The 27655-nt window shown below is 51.4% G+C and overlaps 1 protein-coding gene across 1 annotated transcript in view; it reads left to right on the forward strand.

Moving 5' to 3' along the window:
• Positions 1-19824, forward strand: part of LOC118676301 (transmembrane protein 51) — a 155103-nt gene extending 135279 nt beyond the window's left edge. The window contains exons 32-39 of the mRNA XM_036349955.1: positions 567-691; positions 4118-4201; positions 4576-4796; positions 5342-5507; positions 9240-9320; positions 11867-11920; positions 16579-16727; positions 19027-19824. Coding sequence (XP_036205848.1) covers positions 567-691; positions 4118-4201; positions 4576-4796; positions 5342-5507; positions 9240-9320; positions 11867-11920; positions 16579-16695 — 848 coding nt within the window. The 3' untranslated portion in view covers positions 16696-16727; positions 19027-19824. The remainder of the gene's footprint in view (positions 1-566; positions 692-4117; positions 4202-4575; positions 4797-5341; positions 5508-9239; positions 9321-11866; positions 11921-16578; positions 16728-19026) is intronic.
• Positions 19825-27655: the final 7831 nt, after the last annotated feature.

The following is a 27655-nucleotide window of genomic DNA, read 5'->3' on the forward strand; positions in this document are numbered from 1 at the left end:
CTTGCGTAGAGCTGGGGGGGGGGGGGGAGGTTCTTGATATGATCAAACATTCTCAGAGGTTGGGAGCGGAGGAACAACCTCCAGGTGGGTTCACTTTGGGGACTGACCAATTTGCCAGGACCACCGTCTTCTGTCCCTGTCATTTCATAACCAAAAGGATGTTCTAATACAAAAAAGCAAGATGGGCAGACATGATCTCCGAGTCAAGGGCAGAACTTGATATTAAAGAAGTAGGGTTTCATGAAACCCATACATTGTCCTACTTTTCCTTTTTTCACTGTGGCCTGGTGGAAACTTTCACATGGACCAACACGGTACAAGGATCGACCTTGGGGAACCTCCCAGAATTCCCTGCCTAGAGGGGATGGGGCTTTCCGGGTGCTGGGGTGGCTGCTGGGTGGGGCACTGGGCTAGGACCCAGAAGCCTGAGTTCCAGTTCCATCCTGTTCCCGTGAGGCAGCCTCCCATTAGCTGTGTGCCCTTGGACAAGACCAGTAAAGAGTAGCTGTGCGTATTACATGCAATCACTGAGCCTTTCCTCTGAATCGAAACCATTTCTTTTCTAGACGATAAGGTTCACCAGAATAAATCATTTCAAGACTTAAAGACTCTCAGAATGGAAAAAAATGTCCAGAAAATGTTGGACGCGAACCCCGATTGGCCAGCTCTCTCAGGAATAGAGATCCAAGCGGTAACCAAATTCAGTTTGTCTCTGCCTGCCTGACAGACAACGTGGAGAGGGCGGGCATGAGGGCAGACACTGGCTGTGTGTCCTGGCACGGCCGTGCATATTGGTGGTTCAGGGCCAGGCCCCTCCAGATGGGCCATTGTCTATACCAGTGGTTCTCAACCTTCCTAATGCCGCGACCCTTTAATACAGTTCCTCATGTGGTGGTGACCCCCAACCATAAAATTATTTTTGTTGCTACTTCATAACTGTAATTTTGCTACTGTTATGAATTATAATGTAAATATCTGATATGCAGGATGTATTTTCATTGTTACACATTGAACATAATTAAAGCATATTGATTAATCACAAAAACAATATGTAGTTATATATGTGTTTTCCGATGGTCTTAGGCAACCCCTGTGAAAGGGTCGTTCGACCCCCAAAGGGGTCGCGACCCACAGGTTGAGAACCGCTGGTCTATACCCACTGGTCAGTGCCTCGCGTCCCAGCAGCCCCATGTTAGAATAGAAAGGTGGCCCCGTTTGTGCACTGCATGATGCAGCTCTGCATTGACACGGGGCCAGGTCAGCCTCTGGTGGACCCTGCTTTTCACATCACATGTCATATTCTGCAGAAACATTCAACGGGCTAATTTGTGGCGTGACGCCATGAGTTGGCCTGAAGTTTGTTTTTTGCTGTAAACTGAAAAACACGAACACATAAAGGGTAGCAGAGGGAGCCGTGATTAAGAGGACGCCATTCTGGAGTAGGAGAGACCTGTGCTGGAATCCTGGTTCTGAACGTTGTGTGACCTTAGGTGAGGCTGGTAACCTTTCGGGGCCTCCATGGCCGGATGTAAAGTGATGATGAAAAACAATGAAAGGGGGTAATTGTGTAAAGGGCTTATCCCACCACTTAGCTCACAGTGAACACTTAACCAATGATGGCTGCTGTTATTATTCACTAGGATGGAAACAGTTTTATACAAGAAAGTCTTCCTCTCTTAGGGGCATAGTTTTATTTGACAGGATTTTCAGAAGTAATTCTGTTGTTAAGTTGAAAGTGCCCTGTACCCTAAATGGGTATTTGATTGACACATAAGGATGGACAGCTCAGGTCAGGGCCAATCACAGGAGCCACTGGGCGGGGCTTGCTGCCACTGTTGGATCTAAACCAGTGGTTCTCAACCTGTGGGTTGCGACCCCTTTGGGGGTCGAACGACCCTTTCACAGGGGTCGCCTAAATACATCCTGCATATCAGATATTTACATGACGATTCATAACAGTAGCAACATTACAGTTATAAAGTAGCAACAAAAATAATTTTATGGTTGGGGGTCACCACCACATGAGGAACTGTATGAAAGGGTCGCGGCATTCGGAAGGTTGAGAACCACTGAACTCTAAACCATACTCAGGCTTTTAGGAGAAACAGTAGTCGTCCTATCTGTACTAGCATTCTCCCCAACAGTTTTTCTAGACATCTGCTAGAGATGCGAGTCTTCAAGACTCCGTTGGTTTGCTTGGTAAGATCAAACTTCCATTCTCCGAGGTGGGGAGCTCAGCCGGATCTCATATTCTGACCGCTGATCCCGCCCCTGACACCACAGGGCACGAAACCTCCCAACTCTCTTAGAAGACCTCGGTCCTTCAAGGTCGGCAGTAATTAAAGTCAGAGGACGAGAAGCAGCAGGAGGAAGAACAGCTGACATCTGTTACGTGCTGACTAGCGCCAGGCATTGCGCTAAGCCCTCTACACACATTACCTCATTTAATCCTCACAGCAGCCTGCGTCTAGTGACTGTTATCATCCCTGGCTTACAGATAAGAAACCTCAAGGCTTCTGGAGGTCAAGTACCTCCCTCACCCAAGGTCACAGAGTGATGGATGATGCAGCCAGGGCTGTGTCCCTGGCAGTCTGCCTCTGGCACCCTGCTAGACTGCAGAGAGGGGGGCGGGGGCTGTGTGCCTGCACCCTGGAGCCCAGGCTCTTCCTTAGGTGACCCTCCCTCAGGAGAAGAGGGGGGTCTGTAGAGGGGTGCCGAGGCCGCAGCTCAGGGAGGTGAGAACACTGAGCGACATTTCAGGTTCTTTTTGCAGCAGACCTGCCCAGCTTAATGTCATCTTCAAACACCCTATTTTATTCTCCTCTCAATAAATATATAAATCAATGTCTCTACTCTTCTCTGTCACAGTCACTTTGGGGGCCTCTATGCTTTTATATTTGGGGGGGGGGGGTTGTTTTTTAATCTCAGAGGCTTGCAGCATAGTGCCAGCAAAGGCTATGGGCTAAGAGATGCTACATGGCAAGCACCGAACACCCAGTTTAGCTTTTGAAGGAGATGTATTGGCCCTTTGTGGTCTTTCCCTGATCGGTCTGGTGGCTTTTCCACGCAGTCGGTAGGGCCTTCCAGCAGCCAGCTGGCCGACTAGGTCTTAGTGAGTGCACAGCTATGAGCACCATCCCCCGCAGTCCCTGGGAAGGCTCCGAAGGGCCCTCGCCCACCAGGCCCAGCACCAGGAGAAGGCGGGGCCAAATTTTGTGAGGGTACAGCTTCCGCTGCATAAAAATCAGGTTCCTTTAGTAAAAGGAGGAGGGCTGTTCTCTATTTAACCTTCACTCATTCATTCGACAAGCACGCCCACGGAGTGCCACTCTGCCAGGGGCCATGGCAGCCCAGGAAATGGGAGAGAGAGCAAAAACAGCACCGTTCCCGCTTCCTGGGGGCTGGGCATCTAGACCAGGCTTTCTCCACATCAGTGCTACCGGTATTTGGGGCCAGGTAATTCTTTTTCTTTTAAAATATTTGTTATTGATTTTAGACAGGAAGGAAGAGGGAGAGAGAGATAGAAACATCAATGATGAAAGAGAATCATTGATTGGCTGCCTCCTGCACACCCCCCACTGGGGACTGAGCCTGCAACCCAGGCATGTGCCCTGACTGGAGTTGAACTATTAACCTCCTGGTTCATAGGTCAATGCCCAACCACTGAGCCACATCAGCCTGGCGGGCCAGGTGATCCTTTGTCATGGGCCGCCCTATGTGCTGTGGGGTGTGTAGCAGCATCCCTGCCCGCTACCCACTGATGCCAGTAGCATCCGCCACCCCCAGGCTTAACAACCAACAGTGTGCCCAGACATGGCTAAATGTCTGCAGGAGGGGGAACAAGGGTGGGCAGAATCACCCCAGGTTGCGAACCGCTGGTCTAGATGGAAGACAGTGACCAGAGAACAAGACGTATCGTTTCAAAGGGAGTTGCGCTCCGAAGGGTGGGGACACAGTTACCAGCAGTTGGCAAAGGAATCAGACTAGAAGGTCGGGGACTAAAATCAAAATCAACTCCGCCGAGTTATTCTTTGGCAACACACAGCGCTTCAGCTTGCGGATGCAGACATCCATCATGGGACGCCAAGAGTTTTTAACTCTTTTTTTTTTATTTCAGTCTCAAAATGGCTTTGCCAACCTGGCCACCAAAAAGCCGGGGAAGATGGACGTGGCCGAGGCTTTGGATCTCAGTGAAAAGCTGGTACGTACAGCCAGCCAGCCTCCTGTCGGACCCCGGGTCCCCTGCAGTCCGTGTGAACCGCGGGGTAGTGTAAACACCCGCCCTGCGTGCACAGCTGGCGGTTACAATGGCTCCAGAAGGCCCGCCCACGGCCCCAGCGGAATGTTTATAACTGTTGTCACCTTCCCCCCAGTTCTCAAAAAGGCAGGCTGTAAATGCATGTGGAGAAAATGAAAATCGCCCTAAACGCCCTAATTGCACGCATTTCCAAAACGTGGGTCTGCTCCCTGCGGTTGCCAACAAGGGGTGAATGAGAACTAGGCGTCTGCCGCCACAGCGCGGCCAGCAGTGGCCCCCGCCAGGCCCCTTACCCGCGCCGCCTTCCTCGAACGCAGTACCTGGACATGAGCAAGACGCTGGGGAGCCTGATGAACATCAAGGACATGGCAGGTCACGTGTCCATGAAGCACCTCTCCCCCAAAGAGAGGGAGCGAGTCAACCAGCTGCGGCAAAGGGACCTCGGCCTGGTGTTCGATAAGATCACCCAGCTCAAGAGCCGGCTGGAGAGGAAGGAGGAGCTTCTGAGAGGATACGAGCAGGACGTTGACCAGCTCAGGTACCCCGGGTCCCCCGGAGGCCCAAGCCCCCAGGCTCCGGCTCAGCCTCAGGGCGGGGCACCGACCTGGGTGTGGAACAACGAAAATCTGAGGGGCTCTGAGGGGGCAGGACGATGGAGGACTAGAGCCTGGAAGTGACAAGTCTCTCGGTGACACAGCGGCCACCGGAGTGCATAGGGCTCTCCGCTCTCTGCTCTCTCTTAATGAGTGAGCTGCACCTGCTGTGACCGAGTCTCACCCTCCAGCATTTCTGGACTTGCCACAGCTCCATCACATTGTCAGGGGCCGCAGGTCTCCCCCCGCCCCGGGAAATTGGGAGCGGCCGCTAACACACCCTCTGCCCCCTCACGCTTCGCTGACTCAGCCGATTCGCTATTTATCCCGCTCTCTACTCCCCCAAAGCTTTGTCATTCCCTCCTGCGTGTAATGAACACACTAGGACAGCGGGGTCTGGGAGTATTTGGAGAAGCCCCCGGGTCGGGGACATTGACGGTGGCTGAGAAGGATGAGGGGAAAAGAGGCTTTGTCTCTCCCGTACGCTCAGGCAGAGCAAAGTGTCCATTCAGATGTACCAGTCACAGGTGGCGAAGCTGGAGGACGACATCTACAAGGGGGCCGAGGAGAAGGCGCTGCTGAAGGAGGCCCTGGAGCGCACGGAGCAGCAGCTGCGCCAGGAGAAGAGGGTCAACCAGGCCAGGAGGCAGCAGCAGGTGAGAGGCCCCGCCCCGCCGCCCCGGACAGAGGAAGGTGGCAGAATAGCGTTAGCGTCAGACAGACGTAGGTTTAGACCCGAGATCTGCCACTCACTGTGTGATCTCGGGCCGGTTTCTTTTTTTCAATATATTTTATTGATTTTTTTACAGAGAGGGATAGAGAGTTAGAAACGCCATCAACTGCTTCCTACACACCCCCTACTGGGGATGTGCCCGCAACCAAGGTACATGCCCTTGGCCGGAATCGAACCTGGGACCCTTCAGTCCGCAGGCCGATGCTCTATCCACTGAGCCAAACCGGTCAGGGCTCAGGCCGGTTTCTTAACTTCCGTCCAGTGCATCTGTGTGTGTGTTTTCATAGTGGCTGTTATTTGCATTTTTATTGTTCTGCCACATCCTGGGGATAAATAGATGATTAAACTCTCTGAGAATAGAGATTTGGTTTCACTGTTCTGATTGCCCAGAACATAGGAGACACCCAATATTTGGTGGATGGATGGATGGATGGATGGATGATGGATGGAGAGGTGGATGGATGATGAGTGGACAGGTGGATGGATGGATGGATGGGCAGGTGGATGGGGATGGATGGATGGATGGATGGATGGATGATGGATGAGAGGTGGATGGATGATGAGTGGACAGGTGGATGGATGGATGGATGGGCAGGTGGATGGATGGATGGATGGATGGATGGATGGAAGGATAGATGGATGATTGATGGATGGATAGATGGATGGATGGAGAGGTGGATGGGGATGGATGGATGGATGGATGGATGGAGAGGTGGATAGATGATGGATTGGCAGGTGGATGGGGATGGATGGATGGATGGATGGATGGATGGATGGAAGGATAGATGGATGATTGATGGATGGATAGATGGATAGGTGAAGAGCTGACTCAGATGAGATCCCTGCAGAAGCCTGTCCTCCGTCCTGCACACCTTCCAGACTGCAGGCTCCCTGGCTGCAGCCCCAGAAATGAAAGCGGCTTTGAGGGAGCACCAGATGTGGCATCCGCCGCTCCGAATTAAATTAAACATCGCAGCCCGCCGTCCGCATGTGTCACAGGGCTGCCTCAGCACAGGACAGCTTCCTTTCACACCGAGCACCAGGGAGAGCCGGGCCGCGGGGAGAGGAGAGGCGGGCCGCGGGGAGGGGAGAGCCGGGCCGAGGGGAGAGCCGGGCCTGGCAGAGCTCTGGCTCTGCCTTTGATGTGCCCTCTGGAGAGGTGCCCTCCTGGGGTGTCCCTCCCCCCAGGGCTTGGCAGGCTCCGTCCTAAAGCACAAGACCACAGAATGGGACAGCAAAGGGCCCAAAAAAAGGCCATTGTCATGTGCTGGCTAAAAATGTAAGAAAACCCGAGGATTTACATAATCAGGCTTCACATGCATTATTCATGAGCTGCCTCTTCCTACACAAGGCAGGCATGGACATCCTTCCGTGGAGAGGGTCTGAGGTGGCCAAGCTGAACCTGTGACGGGGACCCCAGAAGAGCTAGAGCTGGGAACTTTCAGATGTATGGAATTCACAACTTAGGGGCAGATTTGTAGGAACCGGAGCCATAAGCATGGCAACGCTGTTGGCATTATCTATCGAGCGCTTACCAAGTGGCAGGCACCTGCTCCACACGACACATGCTTGCTCTGTCCCATCAGCCCTGCGAGGAATGCTGGCAAGGGCAGCCCATCTGAGAGAGGGGAGCACGGAGGCTGGCAGAGGGTAATGTCGCCTGGCTGACAGTGCAGAAGCAGGATCCCCACAGGCACTGCTGCCCTCCCCAGCCGGGCTCACTTCTCCACGCCCATTCCTCGCCATCCCCCTCGCCAGGGCATCCCCCGCCCCCTCACCCTACACTCACCCCTACCCTGGTTTTCGTACTGGGGCTTGGGTTTGCACTTGAGGTTGGCTATTGATATGTTGTCAGAAATACCTGTTTGTCAGGGGGAAAAATGATAACTTTTTAAAGTTTTGCTGGATTCTGAAGGGAAACTTGTATTCATCTGTCTCTCATCAGTTCCTTCCAAGGAGTATATATTCATTTTTTAAAGGGAAGTTAAAGGGAAATAGAATTCCTTTTTGTTTTTTAAGTTTTACACCTAATATTTCCACAAAGAGCTTTATTTTATTTTTTTTTTTTTTTTCAGTCTCCAGCATACGGTTTCACCCGTTCACAGAAACGGCATGGGTGGAGCCTTGGGGAATGAAATTACTCACCTGGAGCTTCAGAAGCCCTCCCTCCCCCCAGAAAATTTAGTTTATAGTTTTAATGTTTGAACATCTCTTCGCCAAATGGAACTTTCCAGAATCAAAAGGCATGCTTCCATACTAATTAATACCTGTGGCTGTGGAAACGAGGCTTGATATAAAATGCGGAGAAATGCTCAGTGTTGGGCATCCCCAGAGAACCCTGTGGTCACCGCCTCCAGGTGCCTCTGGAGTGTCCTGGGTCCGCAGCTCCATCCACGTGACAGACAGGCAGGGACCGTGGCCCAGGCTGTGCTGAGTCCAGTCCACTCCCCACGTCACTAGAGCAGACGGCAGTGCCTGTCAGAGTTCACGCAGGAGGACTTCAGAGTCTAACAAACAGGGTTCAAGCCCCACCTCCGCCCCAGGGACCCTGTGGCAGCGGCTGAACCTCTGTATCTCAGGGTCCTCAGCAAAAACCACCAAAAATGGTAGCGATGGGATCTGTTCCCGGGGCACTGGGAGGTACAATGATACGATGCCCGCAGTGCCTGGCACACAGCAAGCTCGGTTACCACCAGGGAGAGAAAGGCAACTAAGTCCTGGTTTCCAGGGAGCGTCCTGCCCGCTGTCAGGCCAGCAGACCCACAGCCACTTCCCGTTCCCTGTGCTCCCAGAGCCCGCGGCTCCTTGGTCGCCTCTTTCTACTTGGTGAACACAGCGAGGGCGCCAGCCCAGAAAAGGCCCAGATGCTTTTTGTGAAGAGGCTAAGGCTGGGACTTTCAATAGGAAATGTGTCAACGCACAGAAGTGGCCGTTTGAGAAGCACGCAAGCCCGTCCTTAGCCCTCTCTCAGGGCCCCAGGTGTGAGAAAGGCTGAAGGGCACTGGCTGCTTCTGGCTGGGGAAGCAGGCCCCGCTCGCCTGCCAGTCAAATTTCCAGCCAATGGAACCCCGGCCAAGGGGCGTGGCCACAGCGTTGCCAGGTGGTCTCCGGTACCGCCTCTCCTCTGCTTAATTAGCTCAGATCCCTCATCTTTAAGATGAGAATAAAAATGGCACCGACCACATAGCATTCAATCCCATGAGAACATGTATACAAAACCCGTGGGACCGCTCAACAGATGCTCTTACACCATCATCATTATCATCACTGTTCTTTCAACTCACTATTTTCCCAGATTTTCTTGGGCGCAGGTATCCTCAAGACCCTGGTTCCCTCAGCACCACTTGTGTGTGTGACCACGGAGTAGAAATTGGCAGATGTCGTGTAGGATGTGAATGGGATGGGTCAGGGGGTGGGAGGTGGTACCCTCTGGCCCACACAAGGATGAAAAAATAAAAACGTAGTTAGGATGGCCCAGGATAGGGATAGAAGGTGGCTGAAGAAAAAGACCCTCCCCCGCACCCTACCCTCCCCCCCCATCTTTTGCCCACCAACTCCAATCCTCACGTCTCCCAGAAGCCTCAGAGGTGTGTCCCAGAGCGGGACAGGCCAGGACGCACTAAACACGGTCTTGCTCACTGACGATTTCCCTCAGGAACATTCAGAGGACCACGAACAGAGAAATGCAAAAGAATCAGCATCTTGCAACTGTGCCTTCAAAGAGAAAGAAAGGCAGGTATGGAGAGGGTTTCTGACCTTGCCACCAGACGCAAAGAGTGGGAGCTTATGGAGCGTCAGTGCCAGGGTGTGCTGCCTGGGGAACGGCCACACACCTCCCTCCCTCCCCTTCCCCAGCCAGCCCCTGCCCCCTCCCCCCTCGCCCCTCTCCTGCCTGCAATCTGAACAAATGACCTAAGAAGCCTCTAACCCAGTATCTGGAGGCGAGAGAGGGCAGAGGGGAAGTCCAAGTGTAGTTTTGGCTAATGGGGAAACCATCCTAGGCTCTACATGATCTGGGGACGTGGAGACAAGATCGTAAAAGAAGAAGAGAGGAGTGGGGAGCCCCAGGAACCCCTGCCCCAAGAATGAAACAAGTGGGTAAAAGAAAGGAAAAAGTGGGTACAAAATGGAGCCAGGAATGAGGGTGAAGGTGCCAATTGTAGCCACCTCCTCCCCACCACAGGGAGCCTCGTTTGACTTCCTGTGGGCTCTCCGCTGCCACTGGGAAGTGGGGAACCCAGCATGGTCCAGATTCACGGTGTCCATGAGACAAGAAGGATGTGATGCTCAGAAGTGTTCTCAGAACAAAGGCGATGCCGGCTCTTCCCTGGCGAGGACACTGTGTGATATAATGAACAGCATCCCTAAGAATAGCAATGCGAGGTTGGCTGGGCCACGTCTGAGAATAGCTTTTGAGGCAGACTGATGTCATCACACATCCCAGTGAGTCCAGGGAAAGCGGGTGTGCGGGGGCCAGGCTCTGCCCTTCAGCGCTCAGCTGTCCACTGATGGGACCTAATCCAGAAAGATATTTTGGAGCAATGTTCAAAACTGGGTTTCCCCGGAGCCCATGGGTGCCATGGAAGAGAATGACTCAATATACACACACACACGCACACCTCACTTCCACAAGAGAAGCTCTCCATTGCCTGTTTTATATGCCAAGTTCTTCCAGGGATTTTGCTTGGGTAAAGGGTTCTCCTACAAAAAATAAAGGAAGGAAGGAAGGAAGGGAGGGAGGGAGGGAGGGAGGGAGGGAGGGAGGGAGGGAGGGAGGAAGGAAGGAAGGAAGGAAGGAAGGAAGGAAGGAAGGAAGGAAGGAAGGAAGGAAGGAAGGAAGGAAGGAAGGAAGGAAAGTTGTTGGTTTAAAAGCACTGTTTTATAATACCTGGGGATTTGGATGTGACTATCTTCTGAGCGTAGGTCCTCTCAACTCAGTTTGTGATAAATACTGAGCAGCTGCAGGCTCAAGGCCTTCTCCACAGAAGAGGCCGGAGGGCACCTGCTGGTGAAACACGGGCCTAAGCCTGCAGAGACCCGCACTCTGGGACAAGGTAGCACCTTCCATGAAGCGGGAAGAGACTTAGAGCAGCCGTGCCCGTCCCAAAGGCCGGCCTCCTTCCTCCGTGAGTTTTGCGAGTGCCCAGTAGGGTTGCCAGAATTAAAAGGGGACAAAACAAAACAGGATGCCCAGTTAAACCTGAATTTCAGATACACGACACACAGTTATTCAGTGTATGTCTGTCTCAAACCTTGCACGGGACCTACATCCACTAAAATATTCTTTGGCTTCATTCTGAAATTCAGACTGAACTGGGCATCCTGTGTTTCACCTGGCAACCCGCGTGCAAGGATTTACTGAGCACCTGGTAGGCGCCCGGGGCAGGCTCTGAAGCGGATGCTGCAAGGCGGCAGCCCGCAGACGTTCTCATTTGACTCATGGGAGTTTTATTTTTTTTAAGTAACATTTCAAAATACGGCACCTTCACGGAATACTCTGGATTCTTGGCTTGTCTGGGAGCCGCGGGAGATGGGGTGACACTAGGCCCACAGTCCCACAGCCGCCATCTCCCAGGCCCCTTAGAAAGGGGCTGGGCTTGGGGCGTTGCTGGCAGCCCCACCCGCTTGCTTCACTTCTGTTACTTCCCTGGCCCTCAGGGCTCTCAGAACAGCCCCTTCCCCAAGCCCCTGCACGTCCACCTCCCGAGTGCCCACCTGTGAGGGAGGCCCCAGCTCGCGCTCTCACAGGGGCTGCTGGCTCTTCAGTGAACTGTCCCTGAGATGTGGGGTCTTGGGGAGACCAGGGTCAGCAACGGTAACCAAACCCCAGGGTGAGCTCCAGATTTGCTGTCCCCGCAGAGACTGGCTGCTGTGGCTGTCATCGCGCTTGGGGCCTGGGATTCCTGGGGGGAACCCACCGTAGAACCACTTCTACAGCCTCACCCACCGGCCTGGAGGCCCTGCTTCCAGCTGAAGCAATTTTCCTCCAAGAGGGAAACAGGCTCCCCCAGGGCCTCGGTGGACCAGCCTCCTCACCTCAGGTTCCCCTGGAGTGGGGAACAGAGACCCCTAAGGGGCTCTGCAGGACAGTGTGGCATCGCCGGCCCCAAAGCCAAGTCCGCTTGCACAGACCCCACTGTCCCCCGCCCCCGTCCCTAGGAAGGCCCAGCATTCCATCCAGACGGGTAGCATCTGAAGGGTGAGAAAAACCCATTTTTCTTTGATGCAAAAGTCAAAGAAGAACGTAGGCTAAATGTTGTCCCTATTCTTTCTGTGTTAAAGAGACGGGTGTTTGTAGAGATGGTGAAGAACAAGATGCAGAACTCCGGTTTGCAGGTGAGCCAGAAGCAGAAGAGAGGATGCAGTAGGAGGTCAGCAGGAAACACAGTTGTCAGTGGTCCCACGTCTGTTATGTGTTTGAGCATTTAGTATCTGCCAGGCACAGAGCTGAGCATCGTTGCCTTTAATCTTCACAGCAACCCAATGGGGTGGGTACCATTATTATCGCCAGTTATCAGGTGAGGTGGCTAAGGCTCAGAGACTTTAAGTAACTTGTCCAGAGCCACACAGCTCAGTAGGAAAGTTGGAACTCAATGCAGGTCCCTCACCCAGGTGAGCACGGCGTGCCTTCCTCGAGATAAAAAACGTCCAGGTAATAACGTTTCGGCTGGCATTTCTCTTGAATTCCAAGGAAGCAGCCTCTAGAATACTCTTTTCTTAAGAGCTGAGAATCAAGACTATGAAATCCTAAACCTGCTGAAACATTGCCGTTCACAGTTCAGCCCCGGAACTGGAACTGACCCAACCCACACTCGCACTTTGCAGAGAATAGAAGCAGCTCTCAGGAAGCTCAAGAGCAGACACATTTTCACTGGGAAGGAGAGAGGAGATATATTTGAGTTTGATAAAAGGCCACAGTCATTCTGAGACAACAAAATTCTCATTGGAAAAAAACAAGGTGATCCTAGGTCAGGGACATTTTGGGAAATAGAAGTCTCTTCTCAACCAACCCCCGCGGTCTGAGACTAGAGGGTGGGTACTCCCCAGAGCAGGATGTTCGGAGGGCAAAGCGCATCCCGAGGGCCCCCCTAGATCCGAGCCCTTTGCCACCCTGCAAAGTGGGAACGAGTGGGAGCCTTGTCACTTACTCATCTGCACATATGGCCGAGCCGGAGCAGGCAGACACCGCCCTGCAGCTAGGCTTTGTCTGAGGACCAACTGGGGGTGTGAGATGACAGAGGAGATGCTGGGGTGGGCCCGATACCTTGGATGTTGTAGGAAGATGTACATCCCTGAGAGGTGAAGCCTCCTGGAATTTCAGACCGCCTCTGGACTTAACAGAATGTGGGTCGGTGATGCGGTGGATGTGAGTAGGTGATGTGAGTAGATGATGCAGAGGATGTGAGTAGGTGATGCAGTGGATGTGAGTAGGTGATGTGAGTAGGCGATGTGGGATGTGAGTAGGTGATGTGAGTAGGTGATGCGGTGGATGTGAGTAGGTGATGCGGTGGATGTGAGTAGGTGATGCAGTGGATGTGAGTGGGTGATGTGAGTAGGTGATGTGGGGATGTGAGTAGGTGATGTAGAGGATGTGAGTAGGTGATGTGGGGATGTGAGTAGGTGATGTGAGTAGGTGATGCAGACGATGTGAGTAGGTGAGGCGGGGGATGTGAGTAGGTGATGTAGGGATGTGAGTAGGTGATGCAGTGGATGTGAGTCGGTGATGAAGTGGATGTGAGTAGGTGATACAGTGGATGTGAGTAGGTGATACAGTGGATGTGAGTAGGTGATACAGTGGATGTGAGTAGGTGATGCAGTGGATGTGAGTAGGTGATGCAGTGGATGTGAGTAGGTGATGTGAGTAGATGATGCAGAGGATGTGAGTAGGTGATGCAGTGGATGTGAGTAGGTGATACAGTGGATGTGAGTAGGTGATACAGTGGATGTGAGTAGGTGATATGGGGATGTGAGTAGGTGATGTGAGTAGGTGATGCGGGGAATGTGAGTAGGTGATGCAGTGGATGTGAGTAGGGTGATATGGGGATGTGAGTAGGTGATGTGAGTAGGAGATGCGGGGAATGTGAGTAGGTGATGCAGTGGATGTGAGTAGGTGATATGGGGATGTGAGTAGGTGATGTGAGTAGGTGATGCGGGGAATGTGAGTAGGTGATGCAGTGGATGTGAGTAGGTGATGTGGGGATGTGAGTAGGTGATGTGAGTAGGTGATGCGGGGAATGTGAGTAGGTGATATGTGGATGTGAGTAGGTGATGCGAGGGATGGCGGGGCTTCAGCTGAGAGCACAGACGGAGCTCCCCGGCCCTCCAGCCGTCTCGCAGAGCTCAGTGTCTAGAACCTCCTCCGCACAGAAGGGTTTCCTCCAGGTTCCTTGCAAAGTGCGGCTTGGGGTGTCCTGCCTCCAAGTGAGCCCTGTGGGCCTGGAGCCATCGTGGCCCCTTGAGAAAGGACGCGTGGGATCAGATCCCTCAGTCCTGCCCACTCACAAAGGAGTCTCCGCCCATAGCGAGCTTCAGAACTGGCAGCTGCTTCCTCTCCAAGGTCCTGGGAGGGTTGTGTTCTGTCCTCCAAACGCCATTCCTTGGTTTGATGTGATACTCATCGCAGCTAACAGTCTTTTACAATTACTTGTCAGTTGTAGGCTAATGAGGAAACTCTCCTCCTGAACAAACGTGTATTGAATATCCAGTCTAGGCCACATGCTGTGCCAGGCGCTGGGGCTGGAAAAGCAAACAAAAGGCTACTCCCCGGCCCCCATTCAGTCAGCAATATTCACCCAGAGCCTAGGATGGGCAGGGACTGTCCAGGTGCTGGGTTTCAATCACGAATTCTCAGGGGGGCAGAATCACCCCCGAGAGGGCAAAATTCCTCTTAGGAAATGTAGACAGCACAGATGTACAGACAGTGCTATCTGTAATGTTAACATGGGTGTGGGAGCAACTAAGGAAAAATGGCTAATGTGATGAAAAAAATGTCCACCTGGGTGTCGCTATTTCAGTGACCGGCTTCTAGCCGCGCCGTTTTAGTCTAAGGATGAGCCAGGTGCTTCCAGACATCCCAGCTGAATGCCTGGTGGTCACCTGTGGTCCCCGGTTCAGGGAAGACCCTGCCACGTATTCCCTGCCCTTCCTGCCCTCATCTGCATATTCACATTTCTCATTCCCCATCTCTTCCTCTTCCCAGGCGCCCATCCTGGCTGCCTTCTGCTGCCCCCCTCCCCCTGTCACTCAGAAAAGAGGACCAAACCCCCAAACTCCTGGCAGACCTCGGAGCAGGGGACCCTGGACCGGGGACGCTTGACTTGTAACAAACTCCCTGGCTCTAATTCCGACAGCCAGCCCCTGGGTCAGGGCACTGGCTTTGGGGAACCATCCCCAGCCAGCACTTTTATTGAAAATCAAATGAAAGAGGATGTGAAGGAAAGGTGGTTTCCAGAGGAAAGTTCTCAACATCTGCTGTCTGTTTTCCTTTTCTCCGGCACGCAGACCAAGGAGCTTTGTGGGCTGGTGCAGACGTTAGCGCTTCTCACTCTGAGATGATACTGAGCGCAGTCGCACAGCACAGCACACCCAGGGCCCTGCCAGCCACGGCACAGGCCTCTGGGAGGGACGCTCAGACCGCTCTGAACGTGAAAAGAGCTCAAGGGGTGGCCCAACGGCCCCTTCCATTGAGATCTTCCCAGAACGCCTCTCGGCCACTGAGGAAGACAGGGCGGGTATTCTGGTCCCTGATTGACAGATGAGGAAACCGAGGGTCCCGTAGTAAGTGGCAAAACTGAAATTCAACCACCCACAGCCCTCTTCCCTCAGGGGTATTGTGTCCTCACTGTAGAGTCAAAGCCTGCAGGGAGTAGGGCTGGAATTTGAAACCAGTTGTACAGCTTGCAGGTTGCAATCTGCCTACAGTAGGTGCAGGACACAGAGAGAATCTTAGGCTGCAATGAATACAGACCTATTCAGACATAAGGAATGGGCTTTTATAAGGATACCAGGAGCTTTTATAAGGATAAACATGGAAGAGCTGAGCCCTAGCTGGTTTGGGTCAGTGGATAGAGCATCAGCCTGCGGACTGAAGGGTCTGGGGTTCGATTCCATGACCGGGTTGCAGACTCTATCCCCAGTGGGGGGCATGCAGGAGGCAGCCAATCAATGATTCTCTTTCATCATTGATGTTTCTATCTCTCTCTCCCTCTCCCTTTCTGTCTGAAATCAATTTTTTTAAATGTTAAAAACAAACAAACAAACAAAAAAAACCCCGAACAGCTGAAAGGGAGTCTGGTCTCATGTCTCTTACACACACACACACACACACACACACACACACACATCTCTGCTCTGCATTGTCTTTCCGTATCTCTGCCGATCTCTCTTCAATCATGTGATAGGAAGGGATGGCCTCGAGGTCCCCCAGTTCAAAGGCCCAGCCCAGGGAGCGAGTAACCTCTCAGAGCCCATTAACCCCAAATCCTGGGAGTGGTCACCTTAAAAGCCCAGCCTGTGCCAAGTGTCCAATCAACCATGACCAGGGCCAGAGCCACACCATGGCTTCCGGGAGTCGGGCAGCGCTCGGAAAAGGGCTAAGCAGACCCTCCAATCTCCTGTGTTGTCCCTCCTATGACATCAGAGACCTAAGACACATGCTGTTCGGTGAAAGCTTTTCGGAGAAAGATACTCCATCACAGTGAATGTGTTCATCCTAAGATGCTCCTGGTTTGAGAAACATGAATGTTGACAGGGAGAATGTCACCTGTACACCTGGAAGGGTGGACACCACAAGCCTTCCGAATGCTCACGTTGGGCGGTGCAATAATGGCGGATCATTTTAGCTTCCTTTGCTCACATCTATGTGTATATATACTGTATTTTTTTAAGGAAAGATTTATTTTGAGTAAAAAAAAAACCAAAACATTTGAGTGGAATGTTTGGGGATCTCACTGCACTTACAGATTTAGCGCATTTATGTCTCTTGTTGGTTCAAGGCTGGAGCCAGAAAAGCCGCCCCAAAGACAGACCAAGAAAGAGAGATGCTGAAGAGAGAGTCCCCCAGCAAATCCAGCCAGAGTCTGCAGGTCTCGAAGCCTGGCGGAAGGAACTAGAAATGCCATCGGCCGGCCTTGCAAGATCCTCTGTGAGTCGGTGTGACTCTTCTGGGTCAAAATACTGAGATGCTTTTGTAGGACGTTAAAGCGTGTCCCCCTCGTGTGTTGCTTCTGAGACTGGTATTTTACACAATGCTGTATTCTGTTCTGTTTTTTTCTTTCTTTCTTTTTTCTTCCTTTTCGTTTTTCTATTTTTCACTGCACAATACTGTATTTTGGAATGTGTGAGGTGAGGCGTTCTTTATTAAAAATAATAATGTATACATACGTAGGCATGTGAAGAATATAAGTTCAAAACCCAGACATATGGGTCTAGTACAGTGATGGTGAACCTATGGCACGCGTGTCAGAGGTGACACGCGAGCTCATTTTTTTGGTTGATTTTTCTTTGTTAAATGGCATTTAAATAGAGAAAATAAATATCAAAAATATAAGTCTTTGTTTTACTATGGTTGCAAATATCAAAAAATTTCTATATGTGACACGGCACCAGAGTTAAGTTAGGGTTTTTCAAAATGCTGACACGCTGAGCTCAAAAGGTTCGCCATCACTGGCCTAGTAGATACAATTATCTGGTTCCACGTTTGAGTCGTGACGCACCCAAATGTCACACCACCAAGGAGCTCCAAGAAGCTCACAGTTAAGAAAACCCAAGACGGATACCAGGGCCACGGACTAGAATGGTAACCGCAGGGCTGCTGTGAGTTTATTATAATAAATTCAGAACGCCAATCAGGTTCGTCGCTGCCATAATAGTGACTAACATTGATATGGCAACTCGGCAGTTCTCAAAACGCTTCTCATCTAATCCTCCCCCGAGCCCAGGGAGGTAAATGCTGTCGTGTTATGTTCCCCATTTGACAACTGAGGGAGCTGAGGCCCAGAGAGGTTAGGTGGCCTGTCTGAAATCACACAGCTAGTGAGTTTAAGAGTTGGGTCTGGAATCCAGGTTTCTAGTTCCATTTCATACTACCCATCCTGCTGCACCAAGGTGGCCCGTAATTCAGGACAGACCAAGTACCCAGTCACCAAAGCACACACTGGCCAGGTGGACCACACCCCTTTTTCATGGTGTGTGGAGAGAACCCCATTTTTCTTGCTCTGCTCTCTACTTCTCCCATGTTCTGCTCCCTCTCCAGCCAGCCATCCTCTTACCGCCTCTCTCTATGGCCAGGACCACCAAACAAAATGGGAGGAAGAGCCAGAAGTTATGAATATCATTTATTTTTTATTTTTCAAAAGCCATAATAAAAATAATTTGATATTTCAAAACTAAATGCATGCTTTATACTGATTAAAACTAGAAGGAAATAGATTTTCTTGGTGTGATATTCCACCGAAGGTCCACCTAACCCAGGGTTAGGTTCTAACGCAGGGGTGGGCAAACTTTTTGACTCGAGGGCCACAATGGGTTCTTAAACTGGACCGGAGGGCCGGAACAAAAGCATGGATGGAGTGTTTGTGTGAACTAATATAAATTCAAAGTAAACATCTACACTAATAAAAGAGAAACATGGTAATTGGTGTACGACCGCTACCCTTCCCATTGGCTAATCACGGCGATATGCAAATTAACTGCCAACTAAGATGGCAGTTAACTGCCAACAAATATGGCGGCTAATTTGCATACTGCAGGCAGGATGGTACAGCGCCATCAGAGAGCAGGTTGGGGGTGTGAGTGCCAGCGGTCGCCCGGGACCCGATCCCGCCGGCAGACCCGGACGCGGGCCAGCGGGGCGGCTGCGGCATCCGCCCGCACTCACGCCCCCAACCCGGACCCGATCCCGCTGACAGACACCCCCACCCCCGAGTGCACAAATTTTAGTGCACCGGGCCTCTAGTCATTACATAAAAGGGTACGGTCTTTTTTTTTCAATAGTTTTATTCATTTCAAATGGGCCAGATCCGGCCCGCGGGCCGTAGTTTGCCCACAGGTGTTCTAACGTCAGTGAGAAAGGTAGGCATTACCTGATCTTAACAACACTCTTGAAATTTCTGGAACTTTTTAAAAACATATTATTTATACTGTACCATATCCCAGAAGTCCAAATCAGCAAGTTTTTCTCTAGCATCTGAAGAGACCACTTGGGTGGGCTTGGTTCAAGCATCTGGCTCATGTTTGGGAGCCAATTGTATTAGGAAAAAAATGCTTGTTGGTTGAATATTTGAATTTGCATAAGTTAAATGTAATGCCTATATGACTCCATATATTTTAGGTCTTTCTAAGGATGTGTTCAGTTTTATCCTATGAACATTATAACTCATTATGGCAATTTCTTTTCTCCCTCTCCCTCCCCCTGCACCCGCCCTCTACCCCCACCAAACTAGGTAACTTGTTAGGTGTCTCCCCAGCCACACACCCCTTTCTCTGAGAATGCACCCGCCCTGCCCCCAAAAAGGCTTGCCCTGCCTAATACTGCTCTCTTGGCCACAGCTGGTTGGTCAAGCCAGACCAATCAGGTTTCTCTTCTAATTCAAGCTGGGCCAATCAGCACCTCTGTTTTTAGTGTTTGGAAGGGGGCTCTGGGATGTCACACAAGTTATTAGTGGTCCTGGAGCTGAGAATCTGATGCAGTCCCAGGGCTGGGATGACCATTTCCTACCTTGTATTTGGAGGAACAAAGCCAGCCTTCAGAGAGAGAGAAGGCTGGGGTAGATATGCAATGGCAGAGACAAGAAACCAAGACCCCAGAGAGACAATGTAGCAGATACTACCAGTCCCTTAGTTATCGCCTCCCTCTGCTGCATAAGCTGAAGGCTGGTCCCCTTGATTTTCCAGCCTCCCTTGCAGCTAGAGTTGGCCATGTTGTTCACTTCTGACCAATGACATGTAAGTGAAGGCCCCTGAGGAGGATTTCTCTTTGGCAATAAAAGGCACATCTTTGCTAGGAGAAAGATTTTTGCCCTTTTTCCCTTTTCCTTGTCTCCTCTTTGTCTCCTGGAGCTCAGACTTGGAGCCGGAGCAGCCATTTGGGGATCACGAGGCAGCAAGCAAGAGGCTAAAGCCAGCCTCCAACAACAACGGAATGGAAAGATGAGAAGGGCCTGGGGCCGCATCCCTGTGCTCTGCGCCATGCCTGAACTGCCTACCTCTGTACTTCCTGTTGTGGAAGAAAATAAATTTCTTCCTGTTTAAGCCACTGTAGTCGGGTGTACTTGTGGGACAAACCATTCAAAACGTAGTGAGTGAAAATAAAACGATTTATTATCTCTCATGATTCCATGCACCAAGGTGGGCACTTGTACTGGGCTGAGCTGGCTTGGCCAGGGCTGGTTTAGAAGGGCCGCATTTACATGCCCGGTCACTGGCAGGCAAGTTGGGTTAGGTCAGTGGTTAAATCACCTCAATCTGGAGTGATTTTTGCCCCCCAGGGGATATCTGGCAATTTCTGGACACAATTTTTGTTCTTACAATTGTGAGGGGGTGCTGAACATCCTACAGTGCCCAGTGTTCCCCACAACAAGGACAAATTTGACCCAAAATTAGCAGTAGCGAGAATGAGAAACCACTGTCTAGAGAGGTTACATCTGGGACAGTTTATCTCTGCTTGGGGTGGTCTCTCGTGATGCAGCTGGCTAGACCAGGCCCTTTCTTCCTTTCTTTCTTTTCTTTCTTTCTTTCTTAATTATATTTTTACTGATTTCAGAGAGGAAGGGAGAAGGAGAGAGAGATAGAAACATCAGTGATGAGAGAGCATTATTGATCAGTTGCCTCCTGCATGCCCCTCCCTCCCTGGGGATCGAGCCCGAAACCTGGGCATGTGCTCTAACCGGGAATCAAACCCATGACCTCCTGGTTCATAGGTCAATGCTCAACCACTGAGCCACGCCGGCCGGGCTAGACCAGGCTCTTTCATGTGTGGTGGCACAGGTTCCCAAGAGCAGCAGGAGCGATCAAGCCCCAAAGCATAAACACTTACCTGCCTTGTGTTTGTTCCTATCCCATCAGACAAAGCAAGTCACGTGGCCAGAGTCCGTTTGGGAGGGGCTCCGGATTTTCACAATCTACCCACGTCCAGTGTTCTGTTATTTGAAACTGACTGCAGTCCAACTGATACCAATGGAGAAAGTTGCCTTGATTCCTGATAACTTTCTGGTTCCTAATCTTTTTTCTTCAGAAAGCCAGTTCCAATGCCTGCCCCGGGGTCCCACTAGGACTCAAGATTTGTATCACTCAAGATTCTTTGATGGCAAACAACAGAAACCTCCTGTGGCTAACTTAAGCAGAAAGGGAGTTTAGTGAAAGGAAATGAGGATCTCTGGCCAGTGTGGCACAGTTGGTTGAGCGTCCTCACATGCACCGAAAGGTTACTGGTTCAATTCCTGGTCAGGGCACATGCTCAGATTTCGGGCTGGATCCCTGGTAGGAGGTGTGCAGGAGGCAGCTGATAGGTGTTTTGCTCTCACATGGATGTTTCTCTCTCTCTCTCTCTCTCCCTCTCTCTTCCTCTCTCTCTCTCTAAAAAACTCAATTAAAATATTTTTTTAAAGAAAACACAATATTTTAAAGGAAAAAAAAACAAAGGAAAGGAGGAAAGTTAGAGGATCAAAGGGCAAGCAAATCTGAGGAGTCAGGACCATCGGGAACTGGCTTTCCCTCCCTTTCTGCTTCAGCTGGTTTGAGTTTCTGTTAGTTGCTACCAAAATGACCTTTACTGAGACACTCTGCTCCACAGCCCGCTCTGGGAAGCTACCAGAAACCTTTCCCCTGGGGTTGTATCTCGGTCCAGCAAGGGACCCGCAGCCCCTAAACCCTTCCAATCTCCTGATCCCCCAGGAAGCTAAGACAAACAACTTCCACCCTCGCCAATGGCAGCCCATTTGGATTCCTGGATTCGTGACTTTGCAGATAAGGTGCCCTTCTCTAGAGACTTGGCAGAGCCGCGGAAGCCTGCTGCTGTGGAAACCAGTCATGAAGAGTCTGCAGAAAAAAACAGCTTCCAGATCGCATTCCAAAGCGCGCTCCTGATAAGTGGCGTGGTTTCCAAGTTGTGGGGGGTCTTAGGAATGAAAGCAACGCCCTAACGATGAGAGGAAACCCAAACCTGCCCAGGCTAATGGGTTCCTCTGTTCCGCCGAGGCCTCCAAAGCAGGATTCAGGTCACCAGGGAGGGGAAACTATTTCGGCTTATCAGCTTGGCCTCCTTTCCATCAAGATGTGCCGCTTGCATCCGTCTGCTCAGTGTCCCAAGTTATTTTGGGCCAATTCATGACCTTATGTGCCTGCTTCTGTTTTGAAGCGTTTTTTTTCTTGGCCTACCTGTTCCCCGGGAATCCACCACCATGTCCGGTCCGCAGTGGGAAGTCTCAGCAGCCTCCGTGCCTTGAGTGTCCCCTCAGCTTCATATTGCTTTCATCCTAAGACCCTAAGATATTGGAGGTGGAACGCTTTATCTTCTGACTAATTGTGGTCTTACCATCGCAGAAGCCAGAGGTGCTCTTGGACTGATAAATCACGTTTGTGGTTAAACCACCAGCCTTCATTCACTCAGGCAACAAATACTGGGTACCTACTATGCACCAGGTACTCATGGGTACTGTGCTAGACCTTGGGGCCTTGACCTTTGCTCCCCTTTCTTTTCCTGTTCTGATCGGCTGCTCTCCTGAAGAGGGGATCATTCATTTACTGGGTATGTTGCATGGGAGAGCCCGCCTGTGGCGTTCACATCCTGCTTTTCGGCTTTCTATGGGACCACTGCTGGGTATTCTGTAGCGAGAGCTGCATGCAGCAGTGACCCTTTTCCGGAAGTCTCTCTCTGCCTTTCAAGAGTGGACATTCAGTAGCTAATAATAGCAAACCTTTTTTTCTTTTTAAATATATTTTTACTAGAGGCCCGGTGCATGAAATTCGTGCATGGGAGGGGGTCCCTCAGCCCACCTGCACCCTTGCGCAATCCGGGACCCCTTGGGGGATGTCCGACTGCCAGTTTAGGCCCAATCCTGCAGGAACATCCCTCTCAAAATCTGGGACCACTGGCCCCTAACCGCTCACCTGCCTGCCTGATCACCCCTAACCGCCTCTGCCTCAGCCCCCCGCCACCTCGGCTTCATCCAGAAGGACATTTGGAATGACATCCGGAAGGTCATTTGGTTGTCCAGTCTAATTAGCATATTACGCTTTTATTATTATATATTGATTTTAGAGAGGAAGGGAGAGAGAGATAGAAACATCAATGATGAAAGAGAATCATTGATCAGCTGCCTCCTGCATGCCCCACACTGGGGATGGAGCCCACAACCAGGCATGTGCCCTGACTGGGAATCAAACCGTGATCTTCTGGTTCATAGGTCAACGCTCAACCACTGAGCCACACCAGTCGGGCAATAGCAAACCTTTTCCAGTGCCCTAGGCAAGCCATCAGACACTGTGCTAAGCACAGTCCAGACTTGGGTCGCACTCACTATGGTTTTACCTATGAAAACGATGAGTAGGAAGTAACCGGCCCAAGACCAAAAGCGTCAGTAGCCAGACTTCGTACCCTTAACTGCTCCACTATCTCTCTTTCTTCAGTGAAGTCCAGGACCCAGCTGGTTATCTACTACTCCATGAGGACAGGTCAGCAACTTTTCCTGTAAAGGGCCAGGCAGTAAAAGCCCTTTTCCTGTAAAAGGCCCTTTCGCTTTGAGGACCAGAGAGTCTCTATCATCACTGCTCAACTCTGCCATTGTGATATGATACCCAAATAAATGAGCATGACTGTGTTCCAATAAAACTTTATTTATAAACATAGGCAGTGGGCCAGATATGCCGGCCCTGCATTAAACTCTCACCCAGACTAGATTATCAATGTCTGCCCGGCTAGAGCCTGCTGCATGGCCACCTGGGAGGCAGGTTATCAGCATCTCCACCACTAAGAGCATTTTGAGATTTTACATAAATGTTTTCATTTAATCCTCTCAAGTATTCCAGGAGGAGATAATTATTGCCATTCTAAAAACAATGAAAAGTCACCCACTGGGATTTTCAAACTCCTAACCACGACCCCACCTTGCCTTTCACCACACCTATGCCTGGACAACTGGGAGTTTGGCCAGTGAGTCTGAAAACGCCTGCTTTCCACTGGACCCAGTATGAAAGAGTTGAGTCTTCACCACACACATCCTTCCTCTAGGCCAGAGGTCGCCAATCGGTGGTCCGCAGACCACTGGTAGTCCGTGAGGTCCAAAAGGTTGGCGACTGCTGCTCTAGGCTCCTGGTCGGCAAACCGCGGCTCGCGAGCCACGTGCGGCTCTTTGGCCCCTTGAGTGTGACTCTTTCACAAAATACCACGTGCAGGCGTGCACGTACAGTGCGATTAAAACTTCATGGCCCATGCGCAGAAGTCGGTATTTTGTGGAAGAGCCGGTATTTTGTGGAAGAGCCACACTCAAGGGGCCAAAGAGCCGCATGTGGCTCGCGAGCCGCGGTTTGCCGAGCCGCAGTTTGCCGACCACTGTTCCAGGCTACCTGGTTCACTAGCCCCTGCTGAGAGTCACCTGCTTTCCCTCGGTAAGACCTCAGCCTAGGCTCGGGGCTCTCTCCCTCTCATCCGTCTTCGCCCATCTCTGCATGGTGCCAATTTTACAATTTCCCTGTCGGGTGCCCCTGCAGCGGCCACATGCGGTGTTTATCTGCACCTCCATTTATTCCTTCCACCCTGTCTGCTGAGCAGAGAGCTCCAGATGACCTCTGGGCCACCCTGATGCCCAAGGACCAGCAGGTCACCGGCCTCGATCTGATGCCGCTGACACTGTCCTCAGGGGAGCAGGGGACGGACACCTGAGAGGTTTGTTTTTGCGGCGTCCTGTTATCTTTTGTGTTGAGTCATGTGGGTGCATAGAGGTGTCACTTTAGCAGCTTCTCTTTCTTGGCAGTGACCTTGAGACCTAAAAATGGGCCACCGGATGCTCTGGAGGGGACACTGAGGAAGCACCCAGTCTGACCCCAGCCCCTAGACAGAGCAGACCATCTTGCATTCATTCATGCTTATTGATTTTAGAGAGAGGGGAAGGAGGAGAGAGAAAGAGAGAAACAACGATGTGAAAGAGAACATCAATTGGTTGCCTTCCATATATGCCCCAACCAAGGATCAAACCCACAACCTAGGTATGTGTCCTGACTGGGAATTGAACCCACAACCTATCAGTATACAGGACTGACACTCTAACCGACTGAACCACCGGGCCAGGGCAGTGTCAGGTATTTTATTAGCAGCTTCACTGAGGGTGCAATACGTGCTGAGTGCCAGCCACAGGCCGGAGCCTCGCCCAGCTCCCCAGCATGGGGTCCAACAAATCTCACTCCTCCAACTGCCAAGTCCTGCTCCTCGCCCACTCCTGCCCACGACCAGAATTCCAGGACCAGAGCCTGTGCCCAAACAGCGAATAAATATGGCTTGATTGCCTGGGTGTGGACGCGCACTGCTTTCACGGTGTAATATAACGATCATAATCGGCTATGCATATCATTGCCACTTCGGGAAGAGGTCCCCAGGGCACCTCGGGTGCAGCACTGCTGGGTTTTAAGCCACAAAGTGCACGTGCGCACATACACACACACACACACACACACACACACACAGACCCTTTGAGAGTTTAAAACAGGCTAAAACTCAGGCTGTTATACTTGGACAGTGAACTGCCTAGGGTTTAACAGAAGCAGAAAACACAGCTTTTCCCCAGCCTGCCCAGCTGAGCAGATACAACTAATTTGAAAGGGGAATCTCAGTTTTCAGGTAGAGTCTTCCCTTCCAAGATAACCACAAAAAGGGAGCTCGATAGATAGATGCTTGGTTTCTAATGACCTGCCAATGGGGCGACTGCAGCTGTCCCCAGCACGCTCTTTCCCCCACCCCCACCCCGCTCGGCGGGTCCCTCAGCGCGAGCCTGACAGCGCCTTCCCCGTGGCACCCTTCCCTGACAGCGCCTTCCCCGTGGCACCCTTCCCACGGCTCGCAGACTCGGCAGGAGCTGAGAGAGCCTCTGAGACCCACCAGGCTGTGACCCATTCCCTGTCATCTCCCCTCCAATTGCTCCAGATGCGGACTTGGACTGTCCCTAAATCTTGACCTCTGTGCGTCTTCTCACTCCCTCAAGGGTTTCCTGGTGACCACAGAGTGCCTTCGGCGATTAATTAATAAGCCGGTATTTACAAAGTGCTGAGTGTGTACTGCACTTTGAGCCAACTTCATCTCGGCGGCCTCCCTAATCCCTTCTTGTTTCCAGCATCTCAGGGTGGAGGGACCACCCAGTTCTGATGGGGCAGATTGGAGTGAATATCTGCCCCATCATCCGCCATTTCTCCCCACCTCTTTATTCTATATATATATATTTAATTTTTTTATTGATTTCAGAGCGAAAGGGAGAGGGGGAGAGAGATAAAAACATCAATGATGAGAGAATCATTCATCAGCTGCCTCCTGCACGCCCCCTACTGGGGATTGAGCCTGAAACCTGGGCATGTGCCCTTGACCGGAATCGAACCTGGGACCCTTCAGTTCGCAGGCTGACGCTCTATCCACTGAGCCAAACCAGCTAGGATTCTCCCCCTTCTTTTTCAAAGTGCTGTTGTGTTTTTTAATGCGACGTTACCCCTCCCCAAAAGACAGTTACACAAGTGGATGTGGGAGGAAGAAGAGAAACAAGCCGATGATGACTAAGCCAGCCAAGCCGCCTCGCTGCTGGGATGCCGTCAGAGTTGGCTCTCGCGGGCCCCGCCTCTGTAACAATCCTTTGCGGAGGGTGTGATTTTTCCTGAAGATCATTCTTTCCACATGACCAAATGCTGTAACGCGCAACCAGTCCAGATCGTTTCTCTCTGCCCAAATCCCTGCTTGGGGCACACGCCAGGGTCATTCACAAGTGGTTTCCCTAATGAAGAAGCCACCAAGAGTTCCTGGGAGTTTCACAACCTAGTCAGTGCTCAGCAGTTATCCCTGCTTTTCCTTTCTTCACTGTTTCTTTAATTTTTAAAGTGATTTCCATGAAGTTCGATAGCCTCAGAATGTTCACATAAAATGTAGCCCTCCAGCCGCCCACCCTGGCCAGAGTGGCTCAGTGGTCAGCGTCCAGCCTGCTCACCCAAGGGTCTCTGGTTGGATTCCCTGTCCCGGGTATGTACCTGGGTTGCAGGTTCATCCTACCCTGGGCCAGGGTACATGCAGGACACAACTAAGCAATGGGTCTTTCTTACACTGATGTGTCTCTCCTCTCTCTGTCTCCCACCTCTCCCCTCCCTTCCACTCTCTCTCAAAATCAGTGGTAAAAAATATCCTCACTCCTTGGGTGAGGATTTAATTAATTGATTGATTGATTGATCGATTGAGCGATTGATTCAAATAAAATGCAGCCCCTAACATGCCTCTCTGGCTTTAGAGCAGATCAACCGTTGTCTTTTATAGGCAGAGCCCAGCCCACGGCCTGCAAATGGGGCCGAGCACTGGCAGCGTGAGCTCTCATCCTGCAGCCACAGAGCCGCAGAGCTCGCGAACCCAGAGAACCTGTGCAGAAATCAATCCCAGGTGTTCCACGGGCTCGCCCTCCCAGGCAGCTCTTCCTGAGCTCTGCCTGCGGATAACGTATAGCGGCAAGTCCTGCGCGTACCACTCCCCCGCTACAAGATGGAATAGGTCATGGTCGGAATTCCCCAAGCTGTGCATCAGGGAGCCGCCCTGCCGCCCGAGAGTGGTGTCCACACAAGCCAAATGGGTAATTGATCGGGGTGTTTAAGACCTCCCGCCCGTGGGAATAATTCAAACGAAACAGGTTTTTCACACACATGCAAGTTGTTTTTTAAGAACGCAAACCCTCACGCAACCTCTTCCCTGTTAAAAGTGCGCTCCCACATCAAGCAGAAGCAGAGCATTTCATAACAAAGGCAGCCCTGCCTCATGCAGACCCATTACAAATCGCAGGTTAAAGCAAGTTGAGGTTCATCCTATTTTTTTAAGCTATTAGTCGCTTTGTGAGGAAGGCTAAG

This window comes from Myotis myotis, unplaced genomic scaffold (genome assembly GCF_014108235.1).
Source record: "Myotis myotis isolate mMyoMyo1 unplaced genomic scaffold, mMyoMyo1.p scaffold_m19_p_2, whole genome shotgun sequence".
Lineage (NCBI taxonomy): Eukaryota > Metazoa > Chordata > Mammalia > Chiroptera > Vespertilionidae > Myotis > Myotis myotis.